Below are 20,992 nucleotides of genomic sequence, written 5' to 3' on the forward strand. Positions count from 1 at the left end.
CACTTTTTCATAATTTCTCAGTCAAGTAATTTAGTTAGCTTAGAGAGTTTGTAACTTTTATTCTAGAGTCGCAAGTAAATATTTGTTTCATCCAGGTATAATGCTTTGAATTTGAGTCTGATACCTTTGCAGTTTATGTAAATTATGTCATTTCTTTCTACTCACTATTTAAGAATTCCTTTTTTGGGGGGCAAAAGTTTAACTTTGCTCAGTCTACTTAAAATCATTAATTTGCTTATTAGCAAATAAATATAAAAATCTCAGGAGTCAACCTCAATTACTTAGAAGAACAACTTATTTTCTAGCTCTATAGAGTGTGTAATGAATAAAAGAGACTTGTAATTAAAATTATTTGGCATATGTACTTAAAGCTTTTTTAGCCAAGATGAAATATAGTCTGTGTTATTGATGTCAGTCAAACGTTATTTCTTTCTAAAAAGACTTCTGTGATTCTGACTTTTAATTAATTTGGACTGACTACCATTTACAGAATTAGTGAAGCTGTAATAGTTATATGTACAGAACATGGTAATACATATGATAAAATTTAGACATTGATGTTTCTCTTAGAAATTACTGAAAAGGAAGGTTATAGGTTTCTGTTAGTAAGGCAGACTAGATACTTTGAAAAGCCCTTTAGGTGTAAAACACCTAAATGCTGGATAGATTTTTTTTTAAATTTTTAAATGCAGTAAGTGTACAAAAATTAAAGGAAATCCTAAAGGCAGAAAACAAACAAAAGCACCAGGGAACTGAAATGAGAGTGGTTAAAAAAATAACATGGAAGCTGGGGTCAAACAGTAAAACAAAAGCTTTAGAGATTTAGGTGATAGGAGATTTTCATCTATGGGGAACTGAGTCTGAGACTCCTGCATAAAGCTCTTGGATATTTGAAGTGACTACATCTCTTGGTGAAAGGGTAATCTAGGACATTTTTAAAAAGAAAGAAAAGAAAAAAGATAAGAAAAGAAAAGCTTCTTGTTGGCAAAAGGAGACAACAAGGAAACTTGTCTTCATAACAACTTGGAATAAATATAGTCTCCATTTTGGATTTGTTTATATATGGTCTTGGCCTCACATGAGTGTTGGGCTCTAGTTTATACTTCCTGCATGATCAAGGAACCACTAACATAAGAAATGAAAGGGCTACAGGTGACTGTGTCTTTGACACTCAACAGAAACAAATACCAGTTCTTCATGGATGAAACTTGTAAACCCAGGCCCTTCAAGATTCCCACAGATTCATCCCCTAACCACCCCCCTCCCCCCGCCAAAGATTAGCAAACACACAAAGAAATATATTACCAAAAGTTTGAGTCACTAGAACCAAAGAGTAAGATTTAGACCTGTAAGGCACTTTAGCTATTGCACTCTTGTATATAGACAATTAAATAGGAACATACAAAGTTTTTTAGAGAGATGAAAGATGGATGAAAAATGAGTAAGGAAAAATAGAGTATGAAACATGACTTTAAAACATGACTTTTAAAAGTCATTGAGATTAAAAACCCAAAGGATGTGCTTAACAGCAGGTATCTATAGCTGAAGAAAGAGCACATTGACGTAGGAGGTAAAGTCAGACATTACCCAGAAAGGATTTCTGAGATATGAAAATGGAAAATATGAAAGAGGAGTTAATAGAAAATAGTTATAAAAGGTCTGTAGATTGAACCAAGTAAGATTACCAATATGAGACCTTTTTGATATGTAAAATTACAGTTTCATATAGCTCAGCTTAATATATCTAATAATCTAGAAAGAGAATGAGGGAAAGACAATGTAGGAAAATGTAAATGGCTGAGAATTTTCCAGAAATGAGATGTGTAAATCCTTAGATCCAAAAAGTATTACAAGCAAGCAAGGTAAGTAATTATCCACACCTAGACATATCATGTTGAAACTACAGAACACCAAAGTCAAAGAGAAGATCTCAAAGTAACAAAAGAGAAAAGATCTATCACTTACAAATGAATAAGTTTCCATTAGACTTCTCAAACTGTTGTCAAGAATGAGGGCAAAGTGAGACATTTTCAGATAAAAATAGTTTTCTATCAACAGTTGTCCAATAAAGGAACTTCTAAAAAATGTATTTCTGGATAAAAGAAATGATTTGGGGAGGTAGGTCTCAGGTATAGGAAAGAATAGTGAGCAAAGAAAATGGTCAACCATAGGTAAATATAAATAGTGACTATGTATTTCTATCAGTTATCTAGTTTGTGGAATTAAAAATGATAGGACAAAAACGCTGGATAAGAATAGCATGCAATCTGGAAGGCAGATTATCAGAGTTCAAGTATTAATGGGGAGGGTATAGATATTGATTAACCTTAGATTTAAAGTTAAATATGGAGGGCAGAATTTCAAGGGTAACCACTAAAGAACAGAAATAGTGTTTATCTTTCAAACCTGTAGAAGAAACTAGAATAATGAGAATGAATTAAATAGGAAACAGAGGATCACTCTATAAGATTCAGTTCCCTAAGGGGGAAAAGTCTAAACCTGTGTGTCTAGTAAGTCTCAGTATATAAGAGACAAGTTATAAGGAAAAATGGATAAATCTATCATAAAAATGGGGGGATGTTAATACATTCCTCTTAATTGATAGGAAAAAAAAAACCAAATAAAATAAATATGGATATAGGACATGCGACTAATGTGATTTAGAAACTTGACCAGATAGGCAAATACAGAATCTGCCCCAACAAATACAGAATACAGATTCTTTAAAGCACACCTGGAACACATAAAAATTGACCATGTACTGGGCTGCAAAGCAGTTCTCAACAAGTTTCATGTAAATTGACAAGTTTCATGTAAATCAGGTCATACAGAATATTCTCTGATCCTGGTGCAAATGAAGCTGGGAGTCAGTATAGGAAAACAATTTTGAAAATTCCATACGTTTACAAATTACAAATATATATTATGCATTGGGACTTCCCTGGTGGCTCAGTGGTTGGGAATCTGCCTGCCAATGCAGGCGACATGGGTTCGAGCCCTGGCCTGGGAAGATCCCACTTGCCGCAGAGCAGCTAAGCCCGTGAGCCAGGACTACTGAGCCTGCGCCCTAGAGCCTATGAGCCACAACTCTGAGCCCGTGTGCCTAGAGCCTTGCTCTGCCACAAGAGAAGCCACCGCAATGAGAAGCCCGCGCACCACAACAAAGAGTAGCCCCCTCTCCCCACAACTAGAGAAAGCCCATATGCACCAACGAAGACAACACAGCCAAAAATAAATAAATTTATTTTTTTAAAAACTATTTAAAAAAATATAATGCATAATTTATGGTTCAAAGAAGGAAATAATACTGAAAATTTTTAAATAGAACTAAATTATAATTACTACACCTAAATTGTATAATTTGCCAAAGACTACTTAGAGGGAAATTTTATAGGGGAAAAATTAGACTGAAAGTCAGTGAGCTAATCTAACCTAAGAATTAGAGAACAGAATAAATCATGAAGGAAGAATGAAAGAGATAATAAAGATGAAAAAAATAAATGAAATAGAATATAAAGAATACAGTAGAAGCCAGACAAAGCCACATGTTCTTAGAAACGACTAATAAAATTCAGTAGATAGGTGTCTGGTGATATGGATCAAGAAAAGAAGGATAAATAATTTTAAGAATTAAAGAATATAACTACAGCTACAGCAGAGTGAAAAGATAAGAGCTTGTGAACAAGTCTGTGACAAATTTGAAAACTTAGACAAAATGGCAAAACCCTGGAAATTTTTACTAAAACCAATTTTTAAAAAAAATAAATTTATTTATTTATTTAGGGCTATGTTGGGTCTTTGTTTCTGTGCGAGGGCTTTCTCCAGTTGAGGCGAGCGGGGGCTACTCTTCATCGCGGTGCACGGGCCTCTCTCTGTCCGGCCTCTCCCATTGCGGAGCACAGGCTTCAGACCCGCAGGCTCAGTAGTTGTGGCTCACGGGCTTAGTTGCTCCGCGGTATGTGGGATCTTCCCAGACCAGGGCTCGAATCCATGTCCCCTGCATTGGCAGGCAGATTCCCAACCACTGCTCCACCAGGGAAGCCCTAAAACCAATTTTAAAAGTAGTGCAAATCCTGAATAGTCTTATAGCCACTAAAGAAACAGTATTAGTGATTAATCTTTTCACTAAGAAAGCACCAGGTCCACAAAGTTTCATAGGAGAGTTCTATCAAAATTTCAGAGAGACTACCATTTCAATGTTAGACAAACTCCTGCAGCAAGGGAAAAAAGAGGAAACTGCCCAGCTCATTTCATGAGGCTAGAATAACTGATACTGAACCCCAACAAGGGAAGTATGAGAAAGTGAAATTGGAATCCAGTCCCATTCATGAATACAGTTACAAAAATTATAAGCAAAATGGAGGCATTATCTCTCACTTAACTTCAGTAACCTATTTCTGGAAATCACATGTTCTGTGCACTCTATCCAGGAACCTATTTGTCACATTCATAATGTGTTACATGTCCACCCAAAGCCCTCAACCAACTTTCTTAAATATATTTACGAATATATATATTTATATATATTTAAGAATATATTATATATTTAAGAATATATATATATTCTTAAATATATTTAAGAATATATTATAATATATATATACAACCAGCAAAACAGATCTACAGATGGTAGCAATCTGTTAGGTAGTAAAGTGCTTCAAACATAGCTTTCTGCTTACCAAATCTGTGATACACTCGTTGACAAACAGCTGCCTCGTGTATAGTTACGTGACCTCTCAACACTCACAGTATATGCAGGGCTTGCCGCTCCTTGTACCATCTTGTGTTTCTCATATTCTACCAATGTTATTTGAAATTTCACTTGAGAATATTCTCACACATTGTTTTAAAATGTGTATTGAGCTTAAATGTAAAGTTTTCCTATATAACTGTTAGCCAAAACTTTGTATATGTGTCTGTATATATGCTGTTCTGTGAATGTTGGATGATAAGCAAGAGGAATTCTACCTGGGAGACATCCTGCTGTATGTATGGCTGTGATGGGAGACCAAATCCAGCCACGCATAAACACCCCAGATTTATTCCAGGATCATAAAGTTGGTTTGACATTAGAAAATCCTTTGTATGCCGTTGACCACGTTAACAAATTAAAAGAGAAAAATATATAATCATCAGATGCAGAAAATACATTCAGCACAATTATTCAGAGTAAAAAGTTTTAGCAAGTTTCTAATAGAAGTTAACTTTTGTCCTAATAATCGACCCAAACCTGCAGTATTTGACTTGTAGTATTTTGATCCCATGGTCAATCATCTTGCTAAATCCTCTTATTCTAATAATTTGCGTTCAGGGGTGGGAGTTGTTTTGTGTGGCTGGAAGGGAAGAAGCAAAAACCTACCAGTCTTTCTTCAGGTCTTTTTACAGTGGGTAGAATCTCCAAAGTAATGTTGAATAAAAGTAGTTGAAGATCGTGGTTCAGATTTTTGCTCCATCAGACTTAAATGTGAAAGGAAAAATTATACATCTTTTAGAAAATAGTAGAAAAGCTAAGACCTCAGGGTAGAGAAAGAGTTCTTCAACAAGGCATAATAAGCACCAACCATAAATGAAAATATTGATAATTTTTATCAAATCTTCCGTTCATCAAACAATACCATGAAAAAGTTAAGCAGTCCACAAAACAGAGGACTAGTGTTTAAAAACATATGAAAAACCTCTACAAACCAATGAAGAGAACAATAACCCATTAGTAAGTGAGCAAAAGATATGACCAGGTATTACACGGAAGAAAAAACATGAGTGACCAGTAAATGTGAAAATGTTCAAAATTGATTAGTAGTCAAGGAAATACAAATGAAAACCTCAAATTCACACTCATTAGATTATCAAACATTTAAGAAGGCTGAATTTTCTCTGCAGTCAGTCATTATTCACTGATGACAGTTGTCCCTTAGAAGAGACATGATGAGGAACAGCTACAACTAGGGAGCGTAAATCCATCAGCACAGTCACATTAGAAAAATGAGCTTCCATGAAGTGGAAATTGGAATTCCACATACCTTTCAAACAACAGTTTGGCCCCTAGGGATATTTTGTAGCATTGCCTCCCCAGCTTTCCCCTGGGGCTGTTGGTATGGCTCACATTTCAGCAGATAACATTGGCATGGTATCATCTATTCATTATGTAACAAATAGATGAGAGTACTTGAAGTCAGGGGTGGCTAGGCTCGGGGAGGTCTACTTACTGCAGCCCTGTTGAGCTTCCCCAGGGGTGAGGAGCTCAATACTTTAAACACATCAGTAACTAATTTGTGAAAATTGCTGTGTGCAACAGGAGATTTGTACCAGAATGTTTATAGCAGGTTTTGTTGCATCTTTAGACAGTCCCAGAGTCCACCTATAGAGTAAATTATTAGTATTCATAAAATCAAATACCAGGGGCTTCCCTGGTGGCGCAGTGGTTGAGAGTCTGCCTGCCCGTGCAGGGGACACGGGTTCGTGCCCCGGTCGGGGAGGATCCCACGTGCCGCGGAGCGGCTGGGCCCGTGAGCGGCTGGGCCCGTGAGCCATGGCCGCTGAGCCTGTGCTTCTGGAGCCTGTGCTCCGCAACGCGAGAGGCCACAACAGTGAGAGGCCTCGGTATCGCAAAAAAATAATAATAATAATCAAATACCATACGGCAGTGAAAAATTAGTGAACTACTATACTTACATGTATCAGCATGGATGAATCCCACAATATTCAGTGAAGACCATATCCTGTAGAGGAGTTTTTTTTTTTTTTTTTTTTTTTTAATTTTACTTATTTATTTTTAGCTGCCATTGGGTCTTCGTTGCTGCGTGTGGGCTTTCTCTAGTTGTAGCAAGCGGGGGCTACTCTTCTTTGTGGTGCACGGGCTTCTCATTGTGGTGGCTTCACTTGTTGCAGAGCACGGGCTCTAGGCGGGCAGGCTTCGGTAGTTGTGGCTCATGGGCTCGGTAGTTGTGGCTCGCTCCATGGCATATGGGATCTTCCCGAACAGGGCTCGAACCCGTGTCCCCTGTATTGACACGAGGATTCTTAACTGCTGCGCCACCAGGAAAGTCCTGTAGAGGAGCTTTAACAAAAATTATTATTTTTTTAATTTTAAGAAGTGTTTCATAATAAAATATATAGGAGAAAGAATTTCCTGTAAGATCTGTTGCTGAATGCTACATTTTTTCATAGTCGAGTATTTGGTTATTTTAAGACCCATATCTGATCAAAAGTACCTCTGTTGATTTCCACAAATATAGTTCTCAGCTTTAAAAATGGAAATTTATTTTAAAGCTCTCTGACGTATTGTTGAGATATATGTAAATATTTAAAATGTATATCTTTAACATGCGAAGTGTTTTATTATGTGTTTGTTTTGTCAGGCCATGCTCATGTGTCTTTAGTGGACTTTAACCAAAGAGTATCAACCTGCCAGGGCAAATATACATAAGGACAAATCAGTCTTCTTTGATAAATTATTTTATACTCGATTACTTTAAAGCTAATTCTTACTATATAGTCTTAAAATTAAAAGCAATATCTTAGAAAACAGTTTGGTCAATGGTAACTTTGTTGTCTAGACTTTATCCACAAGTTTTTTTTTTTTCTTTTCTTTTTTAACAAGTTTTTTTATTTTTTTTTTCCTCCCTTAGCAATATATAAATGAGTACATAATTGATAGTGACTTAGGGGTTAGATTCTGAGGGCACCTTTTTAAGTTAGACTTCCAGTGCATTATTTGCTTATAATTTTTATTACTGTGAAATATTTGCTTGCCTTCAAATTGAACTCTTAAGATTCATGTTTTAACAGTTTGGTGCGTAAGCTGCTTAAATTAGGCATGCTTCACTCTTTGTGTTCCAGGTTGGATCTCTTCTGCCTGTGGTGGGAAGTGAACTGAACTGGGTGTGGGAATGCCTACTTTCTGCAGTAATACATTTTGACCTTGGGCAGATAAATGGAGCCTCTCTATTTTTAGTTTCCTCACATATAAAATGGTATAACACCACTTACACTGCTTACCGAAGTTGTTTGAAAATCACATGAAATATCGTACCCCCAAAACACAGAACTGTTTTATACAGAGTAAGGTCCTAATGTTACCCATTTACTTGTATCCGTGCTTTTTCTTTGTTCTCCTAACTTCAGTGTCCACCAGAAGGAATTTTGGAATGACTTGTAATTTGAGCAACAAACCCAAACTATGGGTTTGTCTTGCTACTTAAACTTGATTTCCTGGTGTTAAATCTGGATTTGTTTAGAATTGTTTACTTGGAGGAGAAAAATTGGCCTTCTGGAGATAGCTCATTTCTTATTAAGTAAAGTTGAAGTACAGTTTTTCGGAAAGAACCTTTTCTTTTGCTAGCTTTTCACTTCTTCCTTTCATTTCCCCTTCTACATAATCCCTAGAATACCAATTAAGGGCATGGGCTTAAGTGTCAAGTTCCCTGGGATTGAATCTAGGTCCTCTGTGGCCCTTGGGAAAGTGACTCAGCTTCATTGTGCCTTGGTTTCTTCTTCTGTAAAATGGAAGCGGTAATATTGCTCTGTTTACAAGGTTGCTGTGTAGTTAAATGAGATAATATATGTAAATTGCTTAGCACAGGGCCTGGCACATAGAAATGCTCAAAATGTTTAGTATTATTATATTATACTTGATAATGATTGCTGAGAATCCATTCAACATCCCATTCTTTTAAATTAAAATAGTATTTTAACGTATTCTGATATATTCTTTCTATGCACGCTTCTTATATTCTGTATACAGAATATAATTTTCAATTTTGTGGAAGACATAAGCTATACGGTACTTAAGTTTTAATACTTAAGTATGTTTCACTTTACTTTTCAGTAAGAAATGGTTCATATCTAAAAATTGTTTATTCTAGATTTTTCACATTTTTAACATAATTAACCAGAGTAGTTAAAATTTAACAAACTTTTTAAAAGATATGCCATGTACCAGGAAAAATATCTTTCTTGTCATCAGTTCAGCCCTGTGATACAGGAATTATTTTTTCTTTTATAGAATATAAAAACTGCAGTTAAGAAAATTTGTGAGACCTACTCCAGACTAAAGCACCAAGAGTGCAGGGATTTTTTTTCTGTTTTGTTCACCACGGTATCTCCAGGGCCTGAAACAGTGCCAGGCAAAGAGCCGGGCGGTCAGTAGAAACTTGTTGGATATTACAGATGAACCCTATGGGCACGGATCCTTGTTTCAAGCCCAGTTTCCTTACTGTTGCGTCACAGCTGTGTCTGTTAGCGATGCTCAGTATCTTTTAAACTCCTCTTCAGGATCTTTACAAAACCGGTTGGCACGGACATTTTTAAGTATACGGAATTAATGAGACGTGCACTTGGAGTAGCGCTTGGTGTCACCTCCCCAGCTCAGCTGAGGCTTGTATGTGAGACGATGTGGTTACCCGTCCAATGTGGGCTGACTAATGATGGGGAGGTGTGCGTGAAGTGGGGATAATGTGAGGAGATGGGGCAGCTTTCTAACCTCTTTACTGTAGCTTAATTTTTTTATTTCAATGTTGTGAATTCCTAGAATATTAAAATGTGGAAGCTAAAATGATCTAGTGCCACATGCAAATAATTTTGTATCTTATTTTGATTTTTTTTTTCCTCTAAAAGTTCTTTCTTTAGTGAGATTCAGTAAAAATCAGTTGTATTCATGTTTTAGCTCTTAAAGAATCTTAATCTTGGGATGCGTAAATTGTCCCTTTTTTTTTTTTTGTGGTATGCGGGCCTCTCACTGCTGTGGCCTCTCCCGTTGCGGAGCACAGGCTCCAGACGCGCAGGCCCAGCGGCCATGGCTCACGGGCTTAGTCGCTCCGCGGCATGTGGGATCTTCCCGGACCAGGGCACGAACCCGTGACCCCTGCATCGGCAGGCGGATTCTCAACCACTGCGCCACCAGGGAAGCCCTGTCCCTTTTTTAATATAAGTTAACTATGACCTCTAATTTTACATATAAAATTCAAATACACTTTCTTCTGTTATATAATGAATTTTGAAGTCTTTATTGTACAAAATCTGGGTATCTTTTACAGTTCTTATTATTGGTGATGTTTTCAAAAGATAACCTCTCCATGCTCCTTCTAAGTCTTATTCTAGGTCCTTTCCTCTCTCACCATGTTAAAACCAAAACAAAATTGTCTGGGAGAAACCGCTGTCTGTCATTGACTTTACAGTCTTCAGGAAAACACGTTGGGATTATTTTAGGCTAGTCTGGCATCTCACAACCCTGCTGTTGGGAACCTTTCACCTCTGAATGTCCTCTTTGTTAGTATAAATCCTTTTCTCCTTTTTCTGGAATTGATCAGTTGCCTCAGTAATTCCTCCGTATACAAGTACCATTTATCTTACTTTATGCGGTCAGTGTTCCTGTTTAAATGGAAATTGAATCATATTCTAAATGCATTAGGGAACTTTTCTTTTAAAAGAATTCCTTTTGTAAAACAAATAATTACCCATTCATTATGTTTTGGGTTTGTTTTTGTTTGTTTTCTTTTCGGTTGTTAGTGGTTGTTTTTTGTTTTATTTTTTCTAGATTTGAATTTTCAAATACATGGTTTACTTAAAAATAGGGTATAGTTAGAAGTGACTTCTAAGGTCACTGCTGACCTTTCTCTTTCCTGGGTTAAGATGCACTGATGAAAGCTGTAATTTGAGGTTTTCTGCACTGGATGTTAAGGGGGTTCTTTTCTCAGAAAGAAAACAGCTCCAGCCTCTTTAAGAGTATCCTGTTGTCTGTACTCAGTAGGAGGGTTTTTGAAGATAGCGTGGGCTGACTCTCACGGTGCGGGCTGTAATCTCTGTGCCTGCAGTCTGGTTTTACTTTTCCCCGCCTCTTCCGTGTTGCAGCTGGTGGACAGCGAGGTGGTGGTGCTCTCCGCGCACTGGGAGAAGAAGCAGGCGAGCCTGATAGAGCTGCAGCAGCAGCTCCGGCAGCTTCCAGGCCTGAAGGCAGATTTGGAAACCCTGACGGCAAGTCTGAGTAAGTTCCATGTTTGCCTCTGGACATCACTTCTAGGAATGAAAATCATTTGGTGTAATTCCAAAGCTTTCTAAGACTACATTAAATTGTTGCTTAACAGGATGTGGGGGGAAATAGTTCTGATTAATTTCATATTCTGATTAACTGACCACTTGACAGAAAACGATGATTTAAAGTGTAGAAGTGATTTCTAAAATATACCACTAACTTTTTCTGTCTCATTTCTGCTCAGAAAACATAATTTTGTTGATTCTTTAAAGCGACTCAGGGTGGTCTTTGTGACTTTAGGTCTCTGTTTAAAAGTGTAAATGTAGGAAATAAAAAGGATGAGGGTGGCTTTGTTATGACTAAAGGATATACTCTGGAAGTTGTTGCTTTTAAAATTAGGTCTGCTCAGAGCTTCTTGTCTTGATATATGCTTTATTTTCCTCTTTAAACTGATGAGAAATGAAACCCTCTTTAAATGAGGGTACCTGTTTGGCTAAATTTATACCTTGTGGAAGTTTATATTTTTTTATTGTGTTCATTGGGATGAATTATGGTGATATTTATTTCTTGAGTTTATATTCAGAAAATTAACTTTTATGCTTGACAGTTGCCACATCTTAGGATAATATTGTGGCTTATTATTTTCTAACCAAGCTTAAGATCTTAGTGAAGTAAGAGGTAGGGGTTATCTACCTAGGAGTTGAATTTCTTGAGCTGATAACCTGACCCAGTCTTAATAGGTAAGGAGGTAAGGATACCCCACCATCTCTTCTGTTTTTCAGTACTGCCTTTTTAAAAGCAAAACAAAGCTGATTTACAAAGCAAGTAATTAGCAAATCATAAAACGTGTGTGTGTGTGTGTGTGTGTGTGTGAGAATAAAATAGACTTGGTATTTGGAATGCTATTGCTGATAACAATAGCTAATGTTTTTAGCACCCACTATATGTCAGAGATTGTTAGGTGCTTTACAAACATTTTCAATCCTCACGAGATCCCTGCAGAAGTAGCTTTTGTTATCCCACTTTACAGCTAAGGAAAGTTAGCCTTGGAGAGGTTGTGACTTGCTCAGGGTCACACAGTTAATAAGGTGCGAATCCAGGATCCCAGTCACCATGATGATGTACTCCGTGAGGGAAGAGGCAGTTAGGGTGGCAGCTGTCAATAGGCCTCATGAACTGCATTCTTGAAACCCTGGCCTTAGTGTTCTGTTATTTCCGAAGGTGGGGTGTGGAAAAGAGATTCCGGGTCTTAGGAGGAAGGCCCTCTGCATTATTTCCCTCTTGCAAGTATAGGAATGATTCTTCTCAAGACTTTGATAACTAACGGATGGAAAAAGCCTCCAAGATATTTGGAATATTCCTTTTAGCCACTTTCTTTTTAGCTTCTCTTCCTGTATCTCTCTGAGTCTCTTGTTTTGCATTGGTTATGTATTTCTTTGCAGAGATATTCACCTCTGATACCATCCCCCCTTTTCTTTCCAGCTGAGAATAAATTCTGTTTATAAATGTTATTTGTCTGATACCACTCTTCTGATTAAATGCATTTTGCCACAATTCTAATTATTTTCATAGTTAATTCTGCTTAGGACATGCAGTACATATAAGTTTTTCTTAAAGTAGAATACACTGTATTTTCTTTCTCAATTAGGATTCTAATATCCTGAAGAAATGATACTTAGTGACATAATACTGTCTTCTTTAGAAACTTCATTTTGGTTTCTTGAATGGGGCAGGCTTCCCAAATGCTCACTTGAATTTTCTCTCTTTACTAATCTGAGAACATTGACCACTAAAGGCAAATTAAAGCTAAAGGATTCTCTGAAGTACTATTCTAGACGGTCACTTCCAAATAATTTGATTCTTTTTTTTTCATTGAAGTGTAGTTGACACATAGTATTAGTTTCAGGTGTACAACATAGTGATTCAACATTTATATACATTATGAATTGATCACCACTGTAAGTGTGATCTTAGGTTCTTAGGTATTCGAATCATTTGGTTTTAAATGCTTGCTCATAAACTGTGGATTCCTTTATTTTTGGGTAGCTTCCAAAGACTCCTTATCATCACCTAAATACCTTGATATAATATTACAAGGTTTAGTCAAGTAAGTATAGTAACCATCTGCCACACTACAGTTATTACAATATTATTGACATTCCTTTTGCTGTGCACTACATCTCCATGACTGACTTATGTTATAACTGGACATTTGTACTTCTTGATCCCCTTCACCTATTTCATCCAGCTACACCACTGCCCTCCCCTCTGACAACCACCAGTTTGTTCTCTGTATCTGAGTCTTTTTGTTTTGTTTATTCGTTTTGTTTTTTAGATTCCATATGTAGGTGAAATCATATGGTACTTTTCTGTCTGACTTATTTCACGTAACATGATGCCCCCCCAGGTCTATCCATGTTGTTGCAAATAGCAAGGTTTCATTATTTTTTATGGCTGAGTAATACTCCATTGCGATAATCTATATGTCATCTTTTTCTATTCATCAATTGATGGACACTTAGGTTACCTCCATATCTTGGCTATTTTTAGTAAAGCTGCAGTGAACATGGGGGTGCTTGTACCTTTCCTAACTGGTGTTTTCATTGTCTTCAGATAAATACCAAGGAGTATAATTGCTGGATCGTATGGTAGTTCTCCTTTTAATTTTTTGAGGAATCCATACTGTTTTCCGTAGTGGCTGCACCAACTTACACTCCCATCAACAGTGCACGAGGGCTCTCTTTTTTCCACATCATCGCCAACACTCGTTAACTGTATTTATTTATTTATTTATTTTTTGCGGTACGCGGGCCTCTCACTGTTGTGGCCTCTCCCGTTGCGGAGCACAGGCTCCGGACACACAGGCTCAGCGACCATGGCTCACGGGCCCAGCCGCTCCGCGGACCGGGGCACGAACCCGCGTCCCCTGCATGGGCAGGTGGACTCCCAACCACTGCGCCACCAGGGAAGCCCTGTCTTCTCGGTAATAGCTATTCTGACAGGTGTGAGGTGATGTTGTGGTTCCGATTCTCATTTTCCTGATGATTAGCAGTGTTGAGCATCTCTTCATGGACCTGTTGGCCATCTGTATGGCTTCCTTGGAAAAATGTTTATTCAGGTCATCTGCCTATTTTTTAATCAGATTGTTTTTGGTTTTGATATTGAGTTGTGTGAGATCTTTATATATTTTGGATATTAACCCTTTATCAGATATATCATTTGCAATCTCTTCTCCCATTTAGGAGGTTGGCTTTTCGTTTTGTTGAGGGTTTCCTTTGCTGTACAAATGCTTTTTAATTTGATTTAGGCCCATTTGTTTATTTTTGCTTTTGTTGCCTTTGTCTCAGGAAAATATTTTGAAGCCAAACCTGGTAGGTTGTATAAATATATATCTATATCATTAATGTATTTTGCAAATTCATCTTAATGAGTTTATGGATCATTCTTAGGTATTTGAATCATTTGGTTTTAAATGCTTGCTCATAAACTGTGGATTCCTTTATTTTGGGGTAGCTTCCAAAGACTCTTTATCATCACCTAAATACCTTGATATAAAATTACAAGGTTTAGTCAAGCAATAATAAAAAATAAAAATAACTTAGAAGAAAATGGTAACTGACCTATATGTTAGGATTCTTTTAGCTTCTTTGAACTTTTTACCCTTTCACTGTCAAGTCTAATACCATATCCAGTCAGTCCCTCCGTTTCCCAGGCTACTTAACTCTTTGAGTCTTGCCTTGCTCTCTAGAGGGTCTGCCCTTATTAAAGAATAAGGGATTAATATGATGTGAACAATTTGAACCTTTGATGATGCTTTTAGCTGTGTTGTCCTATGGCTTAATAAATATGACTCCTGATTACATGCTCCCTCAGGAATTAAGTAAGAACTGATAATCCACTCATGTTTTTTTTAATGGGGTGTGATCCATCCAGCTTACAAAAGCCTGTGTAATAGATAATTACTGGTAAGTCTTGTCATTTAGAAATGATAAAGGTATGCTGGGAATTGGAAAACAAGGGCTGTTGGACTGACTCTCCGATCTGGATTTGGATCTCAGTTCCACAGCTTCCTAACTGTGAGACCCCGTCCGGGTTTCGTAACTTTCTAAGCTTTAGTTTGCTTGCAGGGTTGAGGGTGAGAGTACCTGCCTCATAGGGTAGTTGGAGGGATGAAGGAGGTGATGGGTGTAAAGCACTCAGCACAGTGCCTGGTGTCCTAGGCATCTGCTGAGTGCCATGTGCCGTTTGTAGGCTCTGGGGATACAGCAGTGAGCAAGAGCGGGCAACTGCCACCAGGATGCTGACGTTCTACTGGGAGTCTCTCTGGCCTTTGCAGATTTATAAATCCACTGTCTCTGACGGAAGGGTTTGGCTGGATGTTATGTAATTTAGCTTGTCCTGCAAAATAGAATGTAAAACCATAGCATGAAATGTGGTGAGAGGGCTTCCCTGGTGGCGCAGTGGTTGAGAGTCCACCTGCCGATGCAGGGTACACAGGTTCGTGCCCCGGTCCGGGAGGATCCCACGTGCCGCGGAGCGGCTGGGCCTGTGAGCCATGGCCGCTGCGCCTGCGCGTCCGGAGCCTGTGCTCCGCAACGGGAGAGGCCACGACAGTGAGAGGCCCGCGTACCGCAAAAAAAAAAAAAAATTAATAAATGTGGTGAGAAGAACAACAGTGTAGTATTCTGTACCTTGAAAGACAGTGTGTGAGGATAAAAGGGAGGGAATGTTGTCTTCCACATCCTGTACACTTCCTCATTCTGTGCATTTTATCATAAAACTGGTAAAATGTTTGAAAAGTATTTATTTATTGAATTCTCTTGAACTTCCACTAGAGGGTAGTCTAATCCTATTCCGATATTGAAGTCTAAACTGTCAAGGGCTTTTCGGAGTTATCTATATTGCTTAGTTTATTTTGTATGACCTACTTAAAAAGACTGTTACCTTTGTCTAGAACAGATGATTCCGTTAATTCTTAGATAACAAAGTGCTGTAAGAGAATGACAGCCTTATACTGAGCTTGTATCTTTCTTTTGATCTGATCTGTTTTGCTTTCTCTGTACAGAGTTTGAGAGTGCATCTAGCAGAGAGACTGTCACAGTTTTTAGGGTTTTATGAAATACATTACCTTATTGTCCACGTTACATTCTGAGATCAGACCCTTCAAGAGACTCATTATTAACTCTCTTTCGACACCTTTTAGTATATACTACACAGATCTCATTTGTTCCATGATGGATGATGGCTTTTAATGCATTTCTTAAAGTTCCTTATTATCATACCATCATTACCTTATTACACAAAGAGTAATGAAAGTATTTGTTGAAGACTCTTGTGGTCCTTTAGTACCCAGCCTCTGTGACCTATGGGTTTGCAGTCAAAGATTTCTTTGTTCCTTGAGGCTATTTTTGCTAGAAAATACTCATTTAAGTGTGAAATTGTGAATTTTAATGTGCTGTTCCATTCTTCATATGTCAGTGCTTACACTACAGATAATATGTATTCGAAACAAATGGCACAAAGGAAAATTCCAAACAGAATGGCTCTTCCTCTGGGATGGTCTCCTCCCAAAGATTTGTGACGTTCTTTCCTGCACAGCTGTCAGGCTCTCCCAAATGGCTTTTCCCAATAAAATTCCACCCATCTTTTCCACTGATCACTAAATGAGACATATGCTGTTGTTATAGCGAGCAAAATGGTGAGGCTGGAATTTCTTATAAAAAGGTACATTTGTGTCCACGGATGCCTGCTAGTGTTTTATGTACGTGCATTCTAAGTCTGGTTACCAGATTGACTCATATCTGCAACTTGTTTCCTAACAGGCGGTGAGCAGGGTGTGATGGGGAGATTAAATTTCTGCCCATTTAAATTCAATATAAAATATTCAGAATACATACTATATATATGCTTATAATTATTACTTAAAGAGGTTTTTTAAAAGTTTTTAATATAAAAAGGGAAGAAGAGTTATGTTCATCAATACAATTCTTCTGTATTTTATTACTGACTTCAAGCCTGTTAAGAGTTAAAATGGAAAAGTTCCATTGCTTCTTCTGCTTTAACTCACTGGTAATGGGGCCTGATTTGATACATTAATAACAAAGTACCATCTTGTTTAATGTTTTCAAAGTTCTCTGCCCATGTTTAACTTACTTGTTTACAAAATTTAGGATAACCTCCTAATATTTAAATTAGATGAACATGAATCATAGATTTGCTTTCTTGGTTATTATTTTATGTTTTAGAGTAATGGAATCATTCTGTTTCCAGAAATCCTTTTTAATTGAATTCAGCAGACTAGGTATTAAGGGATACAAAGATGCATAGATAGAGTCTTTACGCTTAAGACATTCACAGATGCCTGAGAGAGGTAAGAGTACACAACTTGTGGCAGAATGTCAGAGTATAAGTCCTGGGCAGGGTTCATAGGTCTGTGGAAGCACAGAAGAGGGGAGAGAGCCCTGCAGGCTGGAAGGAGGGCGGGCTCTGACGGGAACCTGCCAGGGAGATGCAGGGCCGGGAGGCGAGCAGAGACCTCTCAGGAGAGGCAGAGGCAAGGGGGCAGGAGCACACAGGACCCTCCTCGGAATGATGAGAATTCCTGAAGGAGAGCGGACGTGAGTTTGGAAAAGTGGGCTGTGGCCAGGGAGTGAGGGTCCCTGGCCACAACGTTTAAAGGGGAGAACATAAATACGAGTTTGGCAGCAGCCATAAAGTGACCACCGACTCTCCCAAGCCTTTTAAATCTCGGTTTGCCGTTCAGCACGGGAACATGATGCTGTTGGCCTACATATCAAAGCCTCACTGTTATCCAGCCCCCTGTATGCTAAGGATAACATGCGTGATGCTAAAGGAATCCATTCAGCTCAGAGCTGAATGGATTCCATATTAAATGTAATTATTCTAGTTCTTATCACTTATCAAAGTGAAATAGCCTTTAAATAATCCTATTAGCTATGATCTTCTTTAAAGACCCTGTCAGACTAGTTAGAATGAGCTGAACATTGCTTCTTCAGGGCCAGTAACACGAGCTCCCAGGCTGAGGCTGCTAGTCATTTTTCCATTTAATATAATAACAAAAAGTAATCTAAATAGCAACTAACATAATAGCATCATTTTGCCTGTTTCCCACCACATAAACTCCTTATGTACCATTTATGACATTATTAAAATCTTAGATATAATTTTTCATTGATTAAAATTTAGATTTTGCACACTGTTTCTGGTTAGGCTTTCCAGAGTCACATATATTAGCTGTTGTATGTTACCCCTGAAGATAGATTCCAAACCGTTATGAACTGCATTATCAGGCTTTTCCAGACTTGCCGTGATCTACGGTGATAGATCAATATGATAAAAATCATTACCTAAAACGTCTTTGAAGAGGAATGCTAAACTACTTGTCATCACATTTTAACTTTTCAGTAAAATTGTATTTTCCTCCCAAATCCATGTCTTTAAGCCCTAGACTCTACCAAATAGAAGTGGGAGTTTTTATAAGCATAGATATTTAGTAGAGTTAAAATTTAGGGTATTAGAAAATGTGAATGCTTCTGGATTTAATAGTTCTCCAGATCAAACAGATCACTTAAACACAGACGAAATATGTATCTTAATAAACCTAAAACTGCAAGTTGAGATTTAGGGAATTTGCGCCTAATGTAGGTGCTACAGAAGCTAGTTTAGAAAGTCATGTGACAAACTAGTGGCCAAGGGAAGGGATTAGACACACCATCCTTGTATCGTAGCTATCTGAATGAAACCAAGGCTGGAAAGCGGCACAGCCAGCTTGCTCCTTCCTTGAGGCCCCTTCCTCCAGACGGCTGTGACTTCCAAACGTGGGAGTCACATTTCTTGCCGAGTCTCACTCTCCCTCATCTCTGTTAGATGCCTCTCCTTTGAGTTTTCACAGCACCTCGAGCCAAGCTCTGTCAGGCAGCGTTGTCACTGAAATATGCCTGCCCTCGACTTCAAGCTCTTTGAGCGCAAGGGCTGTCTTTTTCATCTTTGTACCCCAGTGTCTGGCCCATGTGGTGAGTATTCGGTAAATGGCCCTGATGCTGTTTGAGTTCTAAACTCTTTGACCTCGGGCTTCCCTGGTGGCGCAGTGGTTGCGAGTCCGCCTGCCGATGCAGGGGACACGAGTTCGTGCCCCGGTCCGGGAGGATCCCACGTGCCGCGGAACGGGTGGGCCCGTGAGCCATGGCTCTGCAATGGGAGAGGCCACAACAGTGAGAGGCCCGTGTACCGCAAAAAAACAAAAAATAAAAAAATAAAATAAAATCTTTGACCTCTGAAACTTTTCTGTTGTCTGAGAAAACAACCAGCCCTCACCCCTATAACTATGAAGTCTTGGTTTACTTACGCATCTATCAACTGGAAATCATTTTACGTAAGAGGGACTCAGTTTTGACTCCTGACTGCTCTTCACTAGCTAGGTGACCTTGGGCAGAGCTCTGAAATAATTTCTGCAGGCTTTGGCTTGAATCTTTTAAATGAAGGATTTGACATAGATTATCTCCATGTTCCAATGAAGCTGCAAAGCTCTGTGGCCTAGAGGCAGAGTTGAGTTGTTGAAAGACCAGTGGACATGACATGAGCACTGCTTCCTGAGTGTTTGTACATCTGTACAGTGCCTTGGAGATTTATGTATACCATGTGCAAGGCAAAACAAATGCTGAAGTAACTAGGAATCTCAGATATTAAATTGTGTTCGGTATAACGTGTTAATTATACTTTGCTATATTCGCATATGAAAATTGACTATTCGTGTGTGGTATATGGGATCATTAGGGTATCATACATTAGATTAATCAGGATACTCTGTTTCCTCATCCTGGTAAATAAAATATTTTTTTAATTGAAGTATAGTTGGTTTATGATGTGTTGGTAAAATATTTAAAGTATTCTGGAAAGTTCTGTCTTAAAAATGTTCAAGATAGAAAAATATACTCAAAAAAGATAATTTGAAGTATGTTTTAATGTTAATGCATTTTATTTTGCTTCAAGAAAGTTTAATAAAAATATATTAGATAAATGCAGAACAATCTCAACAGTTCAGACTTTTAACTTTTGGACACTTTTTCTTTTCTCCATGTTCAAAAATTCTGATTTTTGACGTTTGTTTCTTCTTTTGACCTTATATACTTTCAGCTCATTTAGAGGCTAGTTTTGAGGAGGTAGAAAACCACCTGCTGAATCTGGAGGATTTATGTGGACAGTGTGAATTAGAAAGATACAAACATATGCAGTCCCAACACCTGGAAAATTACAAGAAAAATAAGAGGTGAGTTTGAAAAATTGGCCACGATATTCATTTTCAGTCTCAAAGTTTTCCACAGTACTTTACATGCTACTCTTTATAAGTTTGGACTGATAAAAGACAAAGGCGTCAGGTAAATCTCTTTAATAAGCTTTCCAAAACATGATTTTTTTTTTTTTTTTTTTTTTGGTACCACTATCTGTTGCTGTTTTATTGGAGATGAGTTCTGGAAAGCTAAGGCTGGGATAGATGGTGGAGGGGAGAAGTGCAATAATAGGCAGAGCTTCCCAATCAAGTAGAACCCCCGACCTCATTTTCTCCGAGTGGCAGATCCTGCGCTGCTTTTTCCCCTTTTCTTCTCTTTTATTTAGAGCAGGAGGAAAAGGAACCTAAGCTCAGGCTGTGGAAAGGGGCACAGCTTTGTCACGTGTTGGCTATGAGACCTTCAGCAAGTTATTGAATCTCTTAGCCTCAACCTGTGTAGCTTATAGTGAAGATAATATTGTACTGGCTTCCTAGAGTTGCTGTGAGGGTTCAGTGAGATGGTCATTATCAGATGCAGTGTGTGCTCTGTCAGTAGTAGTTATTACGGTGATGATTTTCATTAGACTAACCTGAACTGGAAATGGGTAATAAGATTTGGAACTATGAAATTTTATTTGTCATTCTTTTCTTCACTCTCACCCAGTGACTTAGGTTTAATAGATATATAATTAGTACATTATAATTTATATGTTACAAAATGAAAATCAACTTCGTGT

General features: G+C 38.0%; 1 protein-coding gene across 2 annotated transcripts in view; it reads left to right on the forward strand.

The window, feature by feature from the left end:
* The window catches only part of DTNBP1 (dystrobrevin binding protein 1), a 120,863-nt gene that overhangs the window by 21,419 nt on the left and 78,452 nt on the right, over positions 1–20,992 (forward strand). For both annotated transcript variants that reach the window (XM_059076505.2, XM_067006736.1), the window contains exons 5-6: positions 10,849–10,981; positions 20,123–20,255. In XM_059076505.2, coding sequence (XP_058932488.1) covers positions 10,849–10,981; positions 20,123–20,255 — 266 coding nt within the window. The remainder of the gene's footprint in view (positions 1–10,848; positions 10,982–20,122; positions 20,256–20,992) is intronic.

Source organism: Kogia breviceps, chromosome 10 (genome assembly GCF_026419965.1).
Source record: "Kogia breviceps isolate mKogBre1 chromosome 10, mKogBre1 haplotype 1, whole genome shotgun sequence".
Taxonomy (NCBI): Eukaryota; Metazoa; Chordata; class Mammalia; order Artiodactyla; family Physeteridae; genus Kogia; species Kogia breviceps.